The sequence below is a fragment of the Mastigoproctus giganteus genome, chromosome 5 (genome assembly GCF_048544385.1).
Source record: "Mastigoproctus giganteus isolate SK-2022 chromosome 5, ASM4854438v1, whole genome shotgun sequence".
Classification (NCBI taxonomy): Eukaryota; Metazoa; Arthropoda; class Arachnida; order Uropygi; family Thelyphonidae; genus Mastigoproctus; species Mastigoproctus giganteus.
The window spans coordinates 23,945,807-23,966,082 of record NC_143579.1 but is presented as its reverse complement, the minus strand read 5'-3'; the positions used below and the strand labels follow the sequence as shown (position 1 = coordinate 23,966,082).

At 35.7% G+C, this 20,276-nt stretch overlaps 1 protein-coding gene across 2 annotated transcripts in view; it reads left to right on the top strand.

Moving 5' to 3' along the window:
• The first annotated feature begins 6,371 nt into the window (after positions 1-6,371).
• Positions 6,372-20,276, top strand: part of LOC150085240 (zwei Ig domain protein zig-8-like) — a 176,063-nt gene continuing 162,158 nt past the window's right edge. The window contains exon 1 of one of the 2 annotated variants that reach the window (XM_090373108.1): positions 6,372-6,858. In XM_090373108.1, the coding sequence (XP_090229234.1) occupies positions 6,717-6,858 (142 nt within the window). In that variant the 5' untranslated portion in view covers positions 6,372-6,716. Of the gene's footprint in view, positions 6,859-7,378; positions 7,415-20,276 lie in introns of those variants that run through there. The other variant, XM_090373110.1, reaches the window with a different exon arrangement.

The window sequence follows — 20,276 nt, the reverse complement described above, 5'->3', positions numbered from 1 at the left end:
TTAATACAGACAAATATATACAAATACACTCAAATTAAAAAAATAAGAAAATGCTTATGGTGAAAATTATTTAAAATTAATACTTTTTGAAATATATAAAAAATACCACGAAACTAAAGGGTATTTTTAGATTAATATCGCTTTTATCAATTTTGTTACATTTATATTTATGTTCAAGATTAGCTATGCGTTATTCAGAAAAATAATCGAAGTTAAAGTTAAAATATAAATTTAATTCGGTTTTATCCGATTGTATTACAAGAAACAAAAATTAAGTTGAGTAAATTAGTATTGAAGTGTATTATCATTAGTATTGAAGTAAATGCACTGTACTTTTAAATGGCTATTACATTAAAGAAGATATCATGGCTGCTATATCAACTATCAGTAGTGTGCGTATGTGCGCAATATTCCAGTTTGCCTAAACCGAACTAGAGGACTTATGGGAAAGAAGCCATATTCTGTATTTGAAGATAAACACAGCATTCGCTTACTCTTGCACTTCTGCAGCGTGTAATGGACCAGAGAGGTCATTGGCTTCGAGTATGCAGCTTGGGATAAGACAAGAAAGTATACGTTCAGAAACAGTAAAAAAGTCTTTATTTACTTACAAAATGGGGTAGCCAGTGATTATGAACTATTCGTGGGTTGCTGCCTCCTGTCAGTCCTCTTGAAAGGAGAAAAGGGAAAAGAAAACATTCAAGGGTGAAGAGAGGAAAAATCAGAGCAGTGGATAGAAAATGAAATTTAGAGAGAGAAACAACCACTAATAGGAGAGAGAGAGAGAGAGAGAGAGAGAGAGAGAGAGAGAGAGAGAGAGAGAGAGAGAGAGAGAGAGAGAGAAACACACAATGGGAAAGAGAGAGAAGAGAAGCAGAAAACGAAAAAGAGAAAAAGAAACAATGAAAGAGACAGGGAGAAAGAAACAGAATGAAGGAGGGAGAGAAACAACAAATAAGAGAGGGAAAAAGACAATAATGAAGAGATGAATAGACAGAAAAAGAGAGACAAAATAAAAGAGAAAAACAACCAATAATAGAGAGACAAAAAATCTGTCATATGAGGGTCACCCAAAATCTATTATGCCTTTTAATTGCGCGTGTTCAGTTTTCCTTGTCGATTTCCCTGTTTTTCTGTGCGAAAACCCGAATTTCCTCGAGTCATTGAGGATTCGAACCCGCGCCTTTTCCAACTTGTGTGAGGAGGACGGTTATTATAATAACTGCGCAGTAGCGCAATAATTATAATAGAGAATACGAAAGCGAGAGAGTGAGAAACAGTGAATAAATTGAGACACACACACACACACACACAATAAATAGAGAGACAGACAAGTAGAAATACACAGTACAAGAAGAAGTGAGAGAAATAGAATGAAAGAGAGTGAAACACTATTAATATAGAGAGACAGACTGAAACAACCAATGCCAGAGAGAGAGAGAGAGATATGATGAAAGAGAGCGAAATAGCAGAACGAAAGAGGGAGACACAGCAGAGCGAGAGAAACAGAGACAGAAACAGATGATGAGAGAGAGAGAGAGAGAGAGAGAGAGAGACAGAAACAGATGATGAGAGAGAGAGAGAGAGAGAGAGAGAGAGAGAAACAGATGATGAAAGAGAGCGAAACAGCAGAGTGAGAGAAACAGAGATAGAAACAACCAATAATAGACAGAGAGAGAGAGAGAGAGAGAGAGAGAGAGAGAGAGAGAGAGAGAGAGAGAGAGAGAGAGAGTAGTAAAATCCATTCGAAAAATGAATAGCAGTGTTGGTTTTCAAAGCTACAGACAAACTCTTGCGGATAATCTCCTCTAAATTCTCTTTAACACCTCTGTAATCAGATCTCAGAGATGCCTTTAACGACTAAGTGGAAAATGATTTACAGGAAACACTTAACCATTCATACCACAATGGCAGGTCGAATAGTCTCATCAATCACAAAGTGCTAACTCCTACGTCATCCAAGCCAATCTCATCATATTCCATCTCACCACTAATCACTCTGTCCTATTTACGGAGGATCTCTTGGTACACAGCCGATAAGTGTACTTAGCAAGTATCGAGTTTGCTAAAGGATCTCTTTCAAATGTCCGTTTATGCTTATGCGTGTTCTCTTCACACCTTTCTGACTATTTTGCTAATGCTTCGGGATAAACATTAAACGCGGTGAAATTGTTACGTTTCGCGTGTCGGGACTTCGGCCAATACATAACTTCGTCCTGGTAAGGAGGAAACCGAAAAGAAATGCAAGTCACGTGAACTGGAATTGCCAATGAAATTACTGTTGACTTTTGAGCTTACATATCCAGAGCTGAGTGTGGTTAATGGAAAAAATAGCCTTCATGATCTATGCTCAGACGTTGGAACATCGATTAAACATAGAAGCACTGATAATTATTTGTCATAGTCCATTTAGAATGCAACGTTCAAGTGGCGCGATGTAGCATCATTGAAGACTCTGAATATTTTATTTTCTACCATTACCGAGGAAATTATTACAGGTAGTTATCGACTCTTCCGTTTGTATCAGCTCACAATGGCGCCGCTACTCCTCCCTTAATTAATTGTTTTTTATTCGGAGACGTGAGTCACATAGCGATTTGCAGATTTCTCTCTCTCTCTCTCTCTCTCTCTCTCTCTCTCTCTCTCTCTCTCTCTCTCTCTCTCTCTCTCTCTCTCTCTCGCTCAGAGTTGTCTCCTCTCACTTTATTCACTCCACGTATTTTACTATACAAAGACATACAAAGAAAAATGGATAATTCAAACGATTAAGTCAAAGCTTAATTTTCATTCTTTTTTCCCCTTCGTTTCAGTCTAAGAGAAAGTCGAATAAATCATAGAAAATCTGTAAATTGTTTCTATCAGTATGGCATTTATAACTAATTGATTAATTTAAAAGGCTTTGAGATTAATTAATCTTGATAAAGGTTGAAGCCATACAGTAGAAAAATCACATATTTCTATGGCTTAGCCAGAACTCAAACGCCAGTTCAGTACCATCCAAATTTCTGTCTCCAAAAAAATTCAGACAATACCTGTTTCCACTGCTTTTTAAACAACCCTCATTAAATTTCATATAAGTTGAGTTGCAAAACGTATGAGTAATTTCCCTTGTGTAATCTATAAATAGTTTCTGTTGTGATTTAATCTATTTAGGTCATTTCTTGTATTTAGAATACCTGCCCCAGTGTTAACGCACAAAGACGGATAGAAAGCGAATCTTGTTCTTCAAAGCCTAAAGTTTTTAATAAAGAATCAATAGCATTGATTTGTCACATCGTTGCTACTCGAGACTTGACAAAACCAATGTCACTGTACGTGTGCCAATGCTTCACGTAAGAATTTTTTTGTCAAAGATAACAACGGGGATGTTATCTCTGCTTATATGGCATTGTTTTCCACAGTAAACAACTCTGACGTCACAGACAAAGTATATAATAGAGTGGGAAAAGGCAAAGAGCCTTTCTTTGTTTAGAAAATTACCCATAATTTCACTAAAAAGTTTTTAATACAAAAAAGGAGTATTATTATAATTAAAGAAGTGCCTCAGAATAATTTGGAAACACCTATTAAGAATCATCAATTAGTAAGATCAAAAAATTTCCTTTATTGACGGGTTTAATTTTGGTATTTTGATTTAAACATCACGTTTAAACACGTTCACAATACCAAAAAGTTATTAAGAATACGAAAGAATATTAAATATACAGATAATTTACATTATGCAAAAAAGTAAAATAATTTATACATGTACTGTTGTGAAATTTATTATTAAATCCACAAATAATTTTCATTGTTCAAATCTCTAAATAATTTCCATTATTGGATCTCTGCATAACTTCCATTGTTATCTCGCTAAATAATTGCTGGATCTCTGCATAACTTCCATTGTTGGATCTTTGAATAATTTCCATTGTTTTAAAATACTTTATATAAAATTATTTATACTGTTATGAGTTTTTAAAAAAAATTGTTTTTCACAATTTACATATAATTAATAATTGTCACTAAAGATCTATCTTTATCACACAAACTCCGTTATCAGTAGCGTATCAGGTGTTTTTTCCCATCAACAAAATACACATCTGGACTTCTATTATTAAAAAGCTCTATAGATATTTTACTGCAAACGTTTGCCGAAAGATTATAAGAGGATTAAAGTGCGGCTTATTTTGAGTAGCTTCTATGGTAACCGATATCTACAGGTGTGGGTAAGTCATCACTGAATGGTCTGTTAGTGTGTCATACGAAGGTGGGAAGCGAGTCTGTTATTGATCTCAGTGCAAGTTTCTTTAGCTCCTTATCTTACTAGTTCGCTCACGTAGCAAGTTGGTAAACTGATCCCGCCTGCTGTTTCCGTTCAATACATGAACTGATCGTGACTGGGGGAAAATGGAAAGTCCCTCTTCAAGACCAGGAGATGCTAACCATCCTCGAATGTGGCAGAAACAAATGATATTTATTACCATGGGGAAGCTGAAGAAAGCCCAGTATGGTCGTGCGAAAAACAAGAGATACCTCAGGAAAATGGAAATCATAATTAAATAGTGAAAGCATTAGACGTAGCCCATTCTTATATTATACACGCCAATCAAATTGCACCATCTCCTGTACAAGTCACTAGCCCACATTTATAATATTCAGGGTAGGCCAAAAGTCATAAACCACTACTTTCGTCATGCTATTTTCTACAAATATTTAACTATTATCGATTTTTTTTTTTGTTTCAGGACGCATTACAATTTACACAATTTTTCTAACAAAGCAATATTTATTTATTTACAGCATTTTTATTTGTACATTATATAAATACATCCTTCTTGTCTCTTGTTATTAAGCACTATGCTATTTTTGAATTTTTTGTGTGAGGAGGGGAAATAATGGAAGCATCCATTGTCCTCATAAGCCTTCTTATGATGGCATATGAGAGTGATGCTTTCAACTGCAGCACAGTTGGTCACTGGCGAGAAGCGGATAATCCCGGTAGTCGCGCAGATCTTTATTTTTGTGTTTTTTACTTATTATGGAGAAACGGTGGAAATGGGACTAACAAAAATCATCACAATGCATGATGAGAAGGCGTGAGTAGTGAGATTTAATATCACAAACATCCAGGTCTGTGCTAGGTCTTATAGCCTTCCACCGGCATAAAGCCACATACTGCGAAGCGCAATGCCATCGAGCTACAGGTGAGGGGGAAATACTGCACGATTTCCTCATTTCCTCGTAACATCTATAACCTATCGATATTTCTGTCTGTGGTTCGATGAAGGGAAATATAGTCGTAAATATTTTACAAATTGTAATATATTGAAATAACTTTCTACTTCTCACTGTTTAAAGCCGATTATTTGATACACCAATCAATGAATAACTGCCAACTGGATAAATAATTGAATGTTTCATGAATACAGGGAGAAACAGTTAAAAGAATTTATTAGAATTAGCATTGGCATTAGGATTAGTAAAGGCATATGATGCAAGGAAGGAAGCATATATAGCGTCAGACAAAAAGAAAAAAAAATCTTCCCATTTCACCCATACATTCACTCCAAATATTTGTCTAGTTCTGCCTTGAACTTATTAAGTTGTTGACCTCCACTACAACAGATGGAAGTTTGTTCCAACTATTAGCCACCTGCTGGCTAAAGGCAAATTTCCGCACATTCATTCTACAACTGTCTTTCCTCAATTTGAATTTATGTCCCCTCAGGTGAGTAATCTGAGCAAGAGGAAGAATCCCACCAGCATTGACGCCCATCATGAAGAATCCCACCAGAATTGAATCCCATCATGAAGAATCCCATCAGCATTATATCAAACATCAATTAAAATTTTCCTAAAGAGTAAAACGAATTAAAATTTTTCTAGATAAAGTCAACTGTTGCCAAATGTAAATAATTAGAATTCTAATAAAATCTCCTCTTCTAAAAATATGGAAAGTTCATGGATACAGTTCCTTCTATGACTGTAAAGTCTACAAATTAATTTATATTAATTTGTCTACTTTATAAAAATATAAATAATAAATATCAAGCAAGGAACAAAGTCAGAGGAAACAATCTAACTGTCATTTTTAACAGATCATCTTCTTGGATTCTGTCCACAGTTTTCTTAAGACGGCAGATAAAGGCATTGGGTAAAAGAGGAGGGAAAAAACATCACTATCCCCCCTCACTTGTCTCTTTTCTCTGGTCATCTGTGACTAGTGGGATTTCTTACCCCTTGGTAGTATATATATTTTAATAAGAGTATCTGCCCTCTCATCGAAGCTGCCGGAATAGTACGGCGCTCCGCCATCCGGTCATGTGACAATACCACGTGATTAGTGTAAGGACTGTGCTTCCACTGCGGCAGTTTCCCGCAGCGACAGAGAGTGCTAACATCGGCTTCACTTGCGGTGGAGAAGTGCAGCGTGCGGCAGAGGGGCCACACACACACGCGCGCGCGCGCACGCACATACATACACACACACATACACGCTTTTTCTTGCGAAACTCCCAGTGTCTTCCGAAGAGCTCGTTCAATGGCCGATAGAGGAGAAGGGTCAATATGCACGTTTTAGTAAATACTGGATTTCCCTGCTCTTGAACCTCTTGTTTCTATTTCTATACCTATATATGTATCTATAGGTTGTATAGGTATATATATATCCACATCATATACTGTCAACGGTGACTTGTCTCAACTATTTCCGTCAACGGATACCTGATATCGAGATGGTCAAGATTAAATCGACTCTGCCACCGGACCTCGACGGCGGATGGTCCGGGTGGCCAATATTGACGTCTGTTCTTCAGTGGGTGGTAGTGCTTGGAATCTGTAGCCAATCCCTAGTATGCCTCTGCTTTCCATTATCCGGTAAGTGTTTCTTTGATCTTCATCATCAGTGAATCATCGCCCTAGTTCTATTTTACCCTGCCGCCTGCAAAGCATTTTGCCGGCCCGGACCCCGATGCTTTAATTTTCACTCGTTGTCGGTGACTAAGTCAATAACGTTTCTAAGCGTAAGCGCCATTTTCTGCCTTTTGTGAACACAGTAATTGGTGTTGAGGAGGAGGCTTGCATCTCCTCTTATCCGACGAAAGTTGCTACATTGTTATCTTTTCGGCTGGTTAGCGTAGAACAATGGATAGAGGAGGCCGATGGCTTCGAAGTATACTTCCACACGAACATAATCAGCAATTTAATTCCCCCCTGCGCAATAGCTCTCCGGAGCGATGTACCTCATGTGGGGAAAAGTATCGGGGAACTTTGGAGGATTAGTACGGGGAATAACATTCTGTTTGTTTTGATACTGTAATTTCTTCAGTCGCGTGGCTAAAATCCATTATTATGATTTTGAACTCGCCTGGTAAGGATGCTTCACTGCATGTCTCCACTGCTTACAGGGAAAGCATCCGTAGAACTTAATAAGGTAAACGTTAATTACAATGTTTAATTGTCAATATTTCCTAAATAAGCTACCAATAGAAATATTCTGAATGTCTTTCATTTATTAATAAACGCAAAAATTTGTATTTTCTTTGAAATTCCGCTCTAGTTCTCTTTTTTTTTTAAATATGAACAGGAACGGTTTCATCGTTAAAGTAATATAGATCATTCAAAAAGAGGTACAACATCTTTTAATCTTTTCATTATTTCTTACAATATATATTATCATTACTAGTAACTCTAAGATACTAGTAAATAAACTGAAAGTTTAACGGATATTTGATGTCAAAATTTTTTTTCATTGGTGTGGAGAAAACGAGAATTTTTATATAATAAATTGAAATTTTTATCCTCTTCTCAGTTTATAGATGTAAAATTTAACTAAGAGTTATTTAAATTTATTATTGGTTTTTTACCAATGCTTAACAAGCAAAATTATATCAAAAATTGATTTATTTTCGAAAATGAAGTATATTTAATTTTTTGCGTGGTAATATACTTTCTAATATATATATTTATTGTATTCTTTATTTGATACCCCTGTATGAAAGATATTTTCCATGACAACCAGAAATTTAGTGAAATTGCTGATGAAAACTGTTATCTATATTATAAAAACCATTTCTCATCCCAGCCACGTATACAATGTCATCATTCAGATAGCTGATTTGTTTTACGATGAGGCTCTAACATACCATTATATGGAATCTTTAATGATAATAGTAGTAGAAATAGGGTCATTTAAGAGCAAAATATGGATAAGATCCTTTTATTTGAGCTATCTTAAGATGTTTGCACTTTTTTTATCTTTTAAAGTACACGAATTTACCTTTGGTGTTGGAATTTTTTGAAAAATTCGAGTTAATCTAAGGATTGAAAGAAAGACTCTTTATTCTGAAATAAAAGCTTTTCTTCGAGTTGTATGCCTTTTTTTTCTAATTACGTAATCAGAAGTGGTTAGTTGGAAATAACATTTAATTATTTGTTAGAGATTGTTTGTAATTATAATTGAAATCTCTTTTAATTCTTCTTTTAGACTCTTGCCCTTGCTTCATTTTTAAAGTAAGGAAATAAAAGCATTATCTCTCTCTCTCTCTCTCTCTCTCTCTCTCTCTCTCTCTCTCTCTCTCTTTTTGTTTTCTTTCTGTTCTGTGCTCCTATACATTTTTGCGGCTCTGACTCCACACTCACCATACAGCGAGATACAAGTCGACATTATTAGGTGAGGCAAAGTTTGGTTTATTTTGACAGATATTGCATCATTCCCGGATACCTTTTAACAAAAATATTCACCCCATTCTTCCAATGATATATTCACGCATTCAGTTCAATAACTCTGCTGCAGGTATCAGCGATTTGTGATATAAGTCTATATATTTAGACAGGCGAGGTGGAAAAAAAGCTAGCTGTTCAATTTTTTCTTTCGAGTTGTTATTTATGTTAGGCACCAAATCAATGGGTTAAATTCTGCATATCAAAAGAGAGACTGTTATTCTTCAAGAATTGGCAATAATATTTCTGAAATATTTATCATTCCTTGAAATATCTCCTTTTATCAATATTTTCGTGCATGCCTTTGGGCATCATGAAACGTATTCATTCAAGGAGGAGATGTACCTAAGGGAGGGGTTAAAAATCTGATGATTTGTTTATTTTTAATTCTCATTCATATATTTAATATTAAGCATTAATTTCAGTTCTTGAATGAAGATTTTTCTTGCTAACTTTGTAGCTTTAAATTATGGATCTATCTCTATATATATATTTCTTTATTCTGAATATCTTTTTAAACTTGATGAAGAGCATAAATAAGCAGTTGAAACGTAGAAGTCCTTAAGGAATAAGAAATGCGTAATTTTCTCTTTTTATGATTGAGTGCTGTTGGTCTGAAACTTAGAAGGAATGCGTGATACCTAATTAAGTATAGATATAAAAAGATGAGTTTTTAATATTAATGTGGTTAGATATGTTTCTGGCGGTGAAAGCATCGTAAGGCTTCATTCGCGTACGAGATACAATCGTTCTGATGGTGTATTCAGAGAGCGCGCGTGGTTGGCCTATTTGATATCGCAATTTTAATGTCATTGGACACTCGTGCAGAATACCGGAATTAGGAGGCTTATCGGTGCGTCATAAACAGAGGAAAATGCAGGATAAAGGTTAAAGTAGAGGTTAATCGATATAGACGTGATCGTAGTAAGGAAATACCACCCTTTACTACCCATAATTCGTTAAAATGACCAAGGCTTGTTTTAGTATATTACAAAACAATAGTAAAATCCTTGACATCTGGGGTAGAGTAACCTGGAGTTGTAGTTCAAACTTCTTAAAAATTTTCTAGATTTTAATGTCCCTTTTTCTCTCTCCGTTGATAATACAACACAGGTAGTGTATAATCATTACCAAGGATAAGAAGGGGGAAAGAATCATCATCATTGATCCAATTTATCCCGGATTAGCTGGTTTTGCCTATCAATGAGTGTAGTTGATCAATGATATTAACTATGTGGTAGTATACTTAGGGTGGTAGAAAATGAAAAAGACCTAGGAGTAATTGTGCAGTTAGACATGGAGCTCTCTGAGCAGTGCAAACAGGCTGCCAGAGCGGCTCATGGAGTATTAACAATGATATACAGGAACTTTGCTAGTAGGGAAAAAGGAGTTGATTATCCCAAGGCAATGGTCAGGCCACGCCTTGAGTACTGCGTGTAGGTCTGGAGGCCTCATTTCAGGAAGGATGTAGAGTTGCTCGAGCGAGTACAGAGAAGGGCAACAAGATTGGTGAGGGGAATGAAGGAGTTCTCGTACCAGGAAAGGTTTAAGTTCTGCAAATTGCAGCGGCTGGAGACTATGCACCTGCGAGGTGATCTGCTTGAGGTACATAAGGCCTTGAATGGATTGAGGAGGCTCAATGCTGATGGGATTCTTCCTCCTGCTCAGATTACGAACTTGAGGGGGCATAAATTCAAATTGAGGAAAGACAGATGTAGAATAGATAGAAAAAAAAAAAACGAACTCATTCCTTGAGTTCGTTTTTTTTTTTATTCACACAGATATAGAGTAGTTCAATCATTTGACGTACTTCGATGGGCCTTTTTCAAAATATCTAACGAAAAAGTGTTATTTATATGTTTGACAGCGAATCCAGAACAGCAAACAGATGATTTTTTTTTATTATTTTATCAAATATTATGCGAAGATGAAAACTCTAATGCGATTAAATATTCCATCTTTCATGGAAAATGATGCCATTTCATTTTCCAATTTAATTAAGAAACCATTTATTGATAGTGAAGACTGGCCTTATAGAATTTAATTAGAATATTCAATTACAAAATTTTGTGTTTGTAATAACAGCTGCTAACGTAATAGAAAACTCTTTCTTGAAACTTATTTTAATGGACTGGTTATTTTTTGTAGCTTTAAATTAAGTACAAGTTCTTTTTTTGAATTTTACTTCACTAAGTCATCTGATAAAGCTGTTTCATACAAAAATACATTTTTTTGAATACCATATTTGTTACCGGAAGACGACTGGGGGGGGACACACGGTTTTAAAGATCGAAGCTGGATTTTTTTAACTTTTATTTTTTGATATTTTCGCGATTCATTCCGTGTTCATTTACAATTTAGATTTAATTTTCTAAAAGGTCTCAAAATGCATGACTATGCAAAAAAATGAACTCCACTTTGTATTTGAAATCGCCATAGGAAATTCTTATCACACTTTTATTTCAAGAGGATTTATTAGATGAATAAAGTTCGAGAAATTCATTGTTTTCACTGCTTAAATGTATTGCATAAGCATTTCAGTGATTACAGTGATTAAGATTGCCGTTTTTCCACATATGTTTTAATTCCTTTTCGAAACAGAAGTTTTATGGGCTTTGTCACACCATATCCAAGTTGAATAGATTTTTCTCAGGTTTTTTTTTTTATCCAACAGACAAACCGATTATAAAATACACGAGATTTACAGCCTTCGTACCTAAAAAAAGACATCGAGCTTCTCGAAAAGGTCCAAAGATAGTCAATGCATCTGCTAAGACCACAAAGAGGGAATCCATATAGTTTTCAACATTTGGACCGCAGAGCTTGTAAAATAGACACCTAAGAGAAGATTTTATGGAGGACTACAACGTTCTGGGAGGGGAAAGTAAAATGAATGGTGGGGAAAATTTCGCTGATATAAATATAGGACTAAGGACCATAAATTCAAATTATGGAGAGAGGTTTAGAATGGACTGAAGGAAGTTTACTTTTATCCAGTGAGTTGCTTACATTGGTGGTTGAGGCTGGCAGCTTGGGAAAATTTAAAGCTCAGCTGGATAGATATCTACGTGAGGAGGGAATCAAACAGGTGGTTTATTCATTTATTTTATTTTTTGATTGGTGCAGCAAAATCCCAGGGCTTCCTTGTACCATACTGCTAATGCTAATTGTACTTGATCTATGTGCAATGCATAAATGAGAAAAGTCGACTACACGCCATAACTTTTGTCCACCAGTGTATGCAATGGATATAATGTCCATAAAAAATGAAAAATCTTTATTTTATTTAAAATTGAACGAATACTACTTTATAACGAAAACAGAGGACAGTCAATGCAACTTTCACATCCGACTACCCTCTCTGAGGTGCATTAAAAAATAAGAGAGATTATAAAAAGAAGCAAGTAGGTATTGTGACAACCGTATCTAAGGTTAAACTATAAGATTAAACTTTATATAAGATGTCTTGAGAGAGAGAGAGAGAGAGAGAGAGAGATTTAAAACGTCGGTGCTTTGGGAGTCTTTCTTCTTACATACCATCTACTTAAATATATTGAGCGCAATAAAAAAGAGACGCACATATTTCGGCTAGACAGCAAAATAGACAGAATGGTAGACAAAAAAAAATGAAACACAGATAGATACAGTCGTTACAATTTTTACGTATGCAGAAATATAATTTAGTAAACGGATTGATAATTTTAAAAATTCTATAAATACAGAAGTATTTTTGGATTTAACAATGGTTCCTCCAGAGAAACAATTCGAGGGCCATTTCTGATTTCCACTTGCCTAAATTCAAGGGCCGTTTCTGATTTCCACTTGCTCAATTCGTCACTTCCGGTTATGTACTTATTTACGATTCCCCTACATTGGTGTCATTAGTTGATGTTGGCATTCCTTAGGCCTCAATGCACAATCCACAATGGCTGTCACTGTGGACGTAAGACTTTTACTGCCAGCGCAACGTCTCTACCATGCCGCAAGGAAGAACACTTAGCGCATGACCTTGATGATGAATTAGGAACTTGGTAAAAGCGCCGTAGATCACACCCCGGAGATCGTAGTGGCACACGTCAATTGATTAATTTTTCAGCTTAGAGTGATTCAATAGACGTTGATTTGATGGAAAGGTCAGTCGGAATGATCTCTACAAATGGATTGATAGAAGAGTGTGTTTTCCTCGAGGGTAAAAGGGCTGATCTAACAGCCATCAGAAAACAGACAGATTTCTGTCAAATTAAAGTTGGGGTGAGGAGGTTGTAATGTGAAATAAGGTTTTAGTTCGGAAAGTAGAATATAGATGACGCCACCAGTGTTTTCCATGAAACTGATCCTTTTTTTGTGAGAGATAAGACTCAAAAAGGAATTCAGTCTTTTCAACGATTGAAGTTAACTAGATCATTGACATGCTACTGAAAAATGATCTGCAGATCAGCAATTACCAAATTGATGGCGAATTTTGTTTTCTCAGTGCAAAGTTTATCAATCAGGAAAGAGGACTCCAGAGTACTATCGCCAATGAATTATTTTTATTTATTATTTGGTTTTTTTTTAGGAGCATTAGCAACTAAGGCCATATTGCTCCGGGATATGCGGTGGTCATTCCCTGAATGACCTTTCCGCATCCTCCGTATTTGGTGGTGACGGGCTCGAACCCCGGTCCAATCAAGAAGCGTGTGCTACGCACTGCTGCTCCTTCCCACCTGGCTACGGAGGCGCCACCAATGAATTCATGGATAGGATTTTCAGAAGAGGAAAAAAAAAGTAATCGATATAAACATAGAAAGATATAAGTGAATGAAGAGACCTTTTAGTTGGTCAAAGATTACTCGAACGACTGGAAAAAGGGGTGACTACAACCATAACACCTGGTTGTTTAAGGCCATAATGATAAATCGGTTACCTCCTTTAAAAAAAGAAAGAATATAGGTCACAGGATAAATGCCTGCTAAGATCATTATTCGAAACCCGATTCAATGATTTTCAAATGTCAAGATCAAGTGCTTGAGTTTTTTTTTCTAATATTCCATGATACAATCTAGAGCATGTTGGAATTACAGATAAGATCCTTAGATGGATCGCAGGGTAGCTGCAAAGTAGGCGGCAGCAGGTTGTGACTAATGGTTATTCTTAAGATTGGGCTAACGTTAGAAATGGGGTCCCACGAGGATCGGTACTAGGACCACTGTTGTGTCTGATTTTCTTAAATGATATCGATGAAGACTATAGATTGAGACGTCAAAATTGAGGCTGTCAAGCTCGGAAGAATGGTTAATGATCGGCAGCAAGCACAGCTTTTTCAGGATGACTTGGGCTTCGAGAATGGTCATAAAAGTGGTAATTATGTTTTAATGCAGCAAAGTACAAGATTAGATTAGGTTACACTTAGTGGGATTTAATTATAATAATAATTAATAATTACGACATTGGTAAAGGGGCCACTAAGATCATTATTCCAAACACGATCCAATGATTTTGAAATGTCAAGATCAAGAGTTTGAGTTTTTTTTTTTTTTTTTTTCAAATATTCCATGATACAAGCTAGAACATGTTGCGATTACAGATAACATTCTTAGAGGGGTCGCAGGGTAGCTGCAAAGGCAGGAGGCAGAAGTTGTAATTAATGGTTACTCTTAAGATTGGGCTAACATTAGAAATGGGATCCCTCCAGGATCCGTACTGGGAGCACTGTTGTGTCTGATTCCTTCATCGATGATATCGATGAAGGAATTAAAGAAGGAAGAAATTAAAGGTTAGATTAGGTTACATTTGGTGGGATTTAATTAAAATGATAGAGGAAGAAAGGGATTTGGGGATTACGATACTGGTAAAAGGGCCTGAGGTGGTCTATCGAAGATTTATCGAACATTTTCTTGTAGAGATAGGTTAGGTTAGCGTATGGTGACCGCATCTCCCCCCCCCCCCCACCAAAATGCATCGAGCTTTTGAAAGGGTCCAAAGACGGACAACAAGCCTTAGAGAGGATCTGATTGAGGTCTATAAGGCCTTGAAAGGGGATAATATAATGAATGAAAGTGAAATTTTCAAGGCTGAAAATGATTTTCAGCACAGAAAGTTGATATACAAATTATTCAAGATTTTTAAACCCAGTAAGTGAATTAGATTGCTCGTATGTAAAATAAGCAGCATTAACTGCGAAATAAATATTATTTTTCAGTTAATTGCGAGCTTCTTTTCTGTTTAAGACTTAATGTATGACATCTTAGATATAACTAAGGAAACTCTAGTCGGAAAATTATTCATTTTAATGAGGAAAAAGTTGAAAATGAAGCCAGAATTTAGTACGTGGATTTAATTACTTAAACCCCCGCTATAAATCTGTTGTTATCATAAAGTCTAACAACTTTCACACTTAGATAGCCAACGAGGACAATTTTCCCATGACGCCATATTTCTGCGTGGCAAACTCGACGTTAGCCAAAGCTTGACACGTACATTGTTAACATCCTCAGCTTTGCCCCTATTGATGTCACTTTTTTTTCATGGAGCTTAAAAATCTTCCTTGTAGTCTGCATATTCATCTCTTTTAGTAGTAGCAAAGGACAGACGCTTAAGAAACAGAAGTATAAGCATATAAATTGAATTTCGTAAGTAAGCGTGCGCACGCGCACAGGCATAAACACACGCAGTGAGTTTATTGGAATCCATGTGTGATCCTAATAGAAAAAGATCGTATTAGTGATAAAGGTTGCCGGCCCTGTAGTAAGGGCCGGCAACCTTTATTACTAATATGACCAATAGGATTCCCGAAGTGAAATTCGAGGGAACCTTAACATGAAAAACGCGAGTTTTGCCATTCTACCATTGGCAAATGGTAGAATGGCAAAACTGGTGATAGTTAAGGATTAGACCAATTTTTGCACGCTGCAAGAAATATTCGGAAAATCTTGCCCTTCACTCACAACCAGCACTCTTTCGGCACCATCTACATTTAGTAATCCCATGCAGATCTACAATAAAAAAATACAGTATTTTAGAACCTTTACAGCTCATACAGCAAGTTTTGAACAAGGAACAAGCACACTATTTTCCTAGAAATTCCAGTACAGGTTTAAATTTTAGAACACTACTTTAAGATGAAAAGAAAACCTTAACTTTAACTCAAGCAGACCCTGCTAGCATCTCCTGTCTAGGGATGAAAGATGATCTTGGGTTGAATAAATGAATAAATCTATAGACCTGTAAATATCATCGCTCAATGGATTCCCACAGGGAGATGTTCTTTCTGCAAAACTCTTTATGGCAGTTCTACAGCCTTCTTGAAGATTTTTTTAACAATAAAAACTTCGTAATCTACTCGGACGATATTAAACTTTTCTTCACATCGACAGCATAGGAAACGTAACAAAAAAAATTGCCTTTCTGGAGAACAGCAAAATTATAGACTTGGAAAAACAACTCAAATGACAATTTCAAACAAAAAAAAATCTTTATACTTGTTAACGGCTCGCTTAGACACACAGTTAAAGTTCGGGCCTGAACTTTCGCACAACTGACAGCACTCAAAGCATACTCGGCAAAATGGGCCACAAAAAGTAGGGATTTTGTCCCAAATATGAAATTTCTCACACAACCTACGCTTCGAAAATCTGATCCTCTGCGCTGACTTATCAAATCAAAGCCTTTCTTCGCCTGAGGTATTGGCTCTTGAGATGGACAACCCTTACCATCTGGAGGGCTATCCTGGTCTCCAATTGTGATATTTCGAGTTGGAACTCGAAATGGGTCACAAGACAACGAGCTTCCACCAGACTTTCCAATAGACACCAGACTACCACTCTTCAGCAAATTAACAAGACTGGATAGTTGAGATAGTTCCTCCTGCAAATACAATAAAAATTGACCTTGAGCCGTGACTACTGCTACCACAAGTTCGCGCGATATCTCAAGAGTTCTCACGGTTTGGAATTCTCCTGAAATCACTTGAAGTATGACCGCAGCCATAGACGGATATAAAATTAAACGTATGTCAAAATCTCCCTCTCTCTTGTACGCAATTTCTAAACGACATCAAATGGTCCTGTTCTAAATTGTTCAAGTATCGTAAGAGGTGATGAGAAAAGCACTATAAACGTTTTAAAAACCAGTGCCTTACGCATAAATAATTAAAAATAAATTAAATAATATGTATAGACATTAAATTGAAATATCAAGCATTTGGACGATTAAATGCTTTTAACAGCTGATATTGTATTTAATTCAATTTATAAATCAGTTTTTTAGTGATATACAACCAGTTCTGTTTAATTATTAAATCCCCATATTTAATTATTTACAGCTCACTTCTTTATTTTAATAATTTGAATTTATATTTTTACTGTAAATAAAATATATTTTTATTTCCAGTATTTCCAGTATATTTTACTGTAAATAAATTTGTTCTTTCTAATCATGTACACTAATTTAAGTTAATAATAAGTTAACACGGTTTATATCTTATACATTTAGCATTAAATGTAATTAGGCATGCTATGAATTTATAAATTGTAATTTATGTAATTTAATTTGTATAATTTTTACGAATTTATAACTTTGTGTCTCAGCATAATTTGGTTTAATTAAGTATACTTACCTCTCGATCCAAACATGCACAAGTAGTTTGACTAAAATTGTTCATTATTATTACTATTAATTAGTTCATAAAGCACATAACCATTATTTTCATTATACTAAGGAAAAGTCTAGAATAAAAGCAGTTAAAGTAGATAACATTTATAAAAAAAATAGACACACATAAATGGCACTGTGTTTTGTAAATGCAAATACAACTCAAATACAAATATTAGCAGTATAAAGATAGCTTGATGACGTAAGCAACGCAACACACGCGTTTTTACGTCACGCACGCGCTTACCAAACGAAAGGTCTACTTTTTCTAGATTTAAAAAAAATGGCGATTTCTCTCCAGTAGAGGGCGAAAACACAGAAATATATTATTTAATATTATTTTATATTTATCAAATTTACATTTCGTGCATTTTCAGTATAATATTTATTTATGATAAAATTACGCTATTTTTAAAAATTAAATATTCAGTGGAAGTAAATTAGTAAAGTAAAGTTTAAAAATTAGGAAAAATTAGCGAATTGGATGAAAATATTAAAAGTAATTTCTCCGTTTGTCACTGAACGATAAAAAAAATTGTAAATATAATTTTACAAGGAAGAGGGAAAAAAGCACCATATCTGTTAAAGTTATGTTGCTTTTATTTTTGGTTCGTTGCAAATCACTTTAGCCAAGTACTTTACGATAAGAAGTATGTACATTCACCCGTATAATCAGACTATACACAACAACATGGCAAGAGGTGTATGGGCTAAGCCGCAGATCCCGACAATACTGCAGTAGTTTGTGAGTGAAGACAGATCTCTCTCTCCCTCTTTCTCTCTTCTACAGAGTATTTTGTAAAATGCAATTATTTAAAACATGCTAGAGCGGTGTGCGACAGGCCATTACCTCAGGCAGATGCTTTGGCTTTGTGTGTCATTTACCTTCACGCCTTATGCAGGTAAATGTGTGCCCTCTCACGTCCAGAATGGGGGGAGAAGGAAGCTAAAAGATCCAGAGAGTACTTTACAAGATAATGACTGTTTTTCTCTTCATCCCATTTGCCTTGCATTACGAACATGTTAGCTGCCTCAGTGCAACATCCGCTGGATCGGGAAAGAAGGAGATATAAAAAGCTTTTATGTTGCATCGGTGTAGAGGATTTAGCATGGCGGCATACTTTCTGGCGACCTGGTAAAACACTAGCGTCTGGGTAAAGGAGGGTCGAGGGATAATGTTACTCTGGTAAGAAGAAATACCTCGTTTTAGGTAACGATAAAGGGTGGGACGAAAAGAGACACTTTGGTGGACATTGGCGGTGCTATTAATGGACAGAACCCCATTCAAATTTCAGAAACCACCCTTCATTAAAGATAAATGGCATTACTATGTAGCTGTTGCTCTTTTATAGTATCGTAGAAAGACAATCGTGAAATGAGTCAGAAATTTCCTACCTGTAACTAGATTCATAAACAGTGATATTTTTTAAGGTTTAATATTATCAATACACAATTTACCACTTATCTGACAGCTTAATTTAGATTGAACAGTTAAATAAGATTTGTTGTTTTTGTTTTAAAAACGAAACTGCACTGTCCCTTGAACCTATAATTTTTGTGGTTTATTAACTGAAATTAAATTCATGACCTCAACAAATATAGCGATACACTAATGAAAATCATGCTTCAATAAGCAGTGTAGTCAGGGTGACTATAGATATCACGACCAAGCATCATAAGTTATGCAATCTCAAAACACCAATATCCATGAATATTCAGTTTTTATTTTTTATTTTTATCAAAGTTGAGAAAACAAAAGATGCCTGTTGACATCGGACTTGAATTTCTGTAGATTTAAATTTTCAAGAGATGCATGTCCTTCCAGAGACTAGATGTAGAAGGAATAAAAATGAGGAAGAAGAAAAGTTGGTCCCATGAGTGTGGATTTGGACAGTGAATGGGTGATGACTGCTTGTAGCACGTTTGGAATCGACTGGTTTGGAAGTGAGTGTGGGAATTACAGATGATATTTATCAGAATAGGCATACAGCAGAAACTGAACGTCTATAAGACAGAGGGTGGAGAGACTTCGTGAGACACAGATCATTAACTAACATGAGTGCCCTTTTAGAAGCTTCAAAGAGGGTTTCGTGGACATCACTTCAGAGTTGGGAAACAATATTTCATAGCGCGAATTTCAGATGTGTGCAAGTAGTGAGTGGCTGATTGTTTAGAAGAAAAGTAATGCCAAGAGCAAAAACGAAAACCCAGTTTTTTTATGCAGAGAAAAAAATAATTGTGATGTACTTATGCTAAGAGGGATTAGAAATCAGGGTAATTTTGTCTTGAAATTGAATTTTTGTTTTCGAGCAAAGGAGTAGTAGACTCTTTGGGCGAGAAAAAAGACACAACTGAGAGTTATAAATATTAGAAGGGTTATTGGAAAAGCATTAAAAAAGGGCGAGATTTTAGGATAGAATGCGAAATAAAAGATTTGTACGATTTCATTGACACAATCTGCGGAAACATTGAGATCGGAAGATTCAAAACAGTAATCCATTCAAGGAAAAGAGGAACAGAAATCATCGAGATCTCCCATTTCGCAATGCCGAACAACACAAAGCTGGGAACGGCCATAAAAGAGAGAGACTTCATTGGATAAAAGCCATCACCAAGTTGTGATCTGAGATGCCAAGAGGACCACTAACATTGATTGATCGTGTAACTCGAAGAGTTGTTGGTGAGGAAAAGATCAAGACTGTTGAGTGTGGGGTTAAGATTGTGCAGCATTCTGTTCGGTAAATGAACAAGATGTGTGAGGTGATTAGTAATCACAAAAGCCTCAGTATGTCGACCAACTGTGTTCGAATGACTAGAAGATTAAAACCAGCAAGAGTTGTGAACATAAAAATCACTAAGCACTTGTAAAATTACTGCACTATTAAAAAAGTTAAACTGGAGAAAATCGAGTTTCAAAGAAAGAAAGTCAGGAAGTTCCAGGT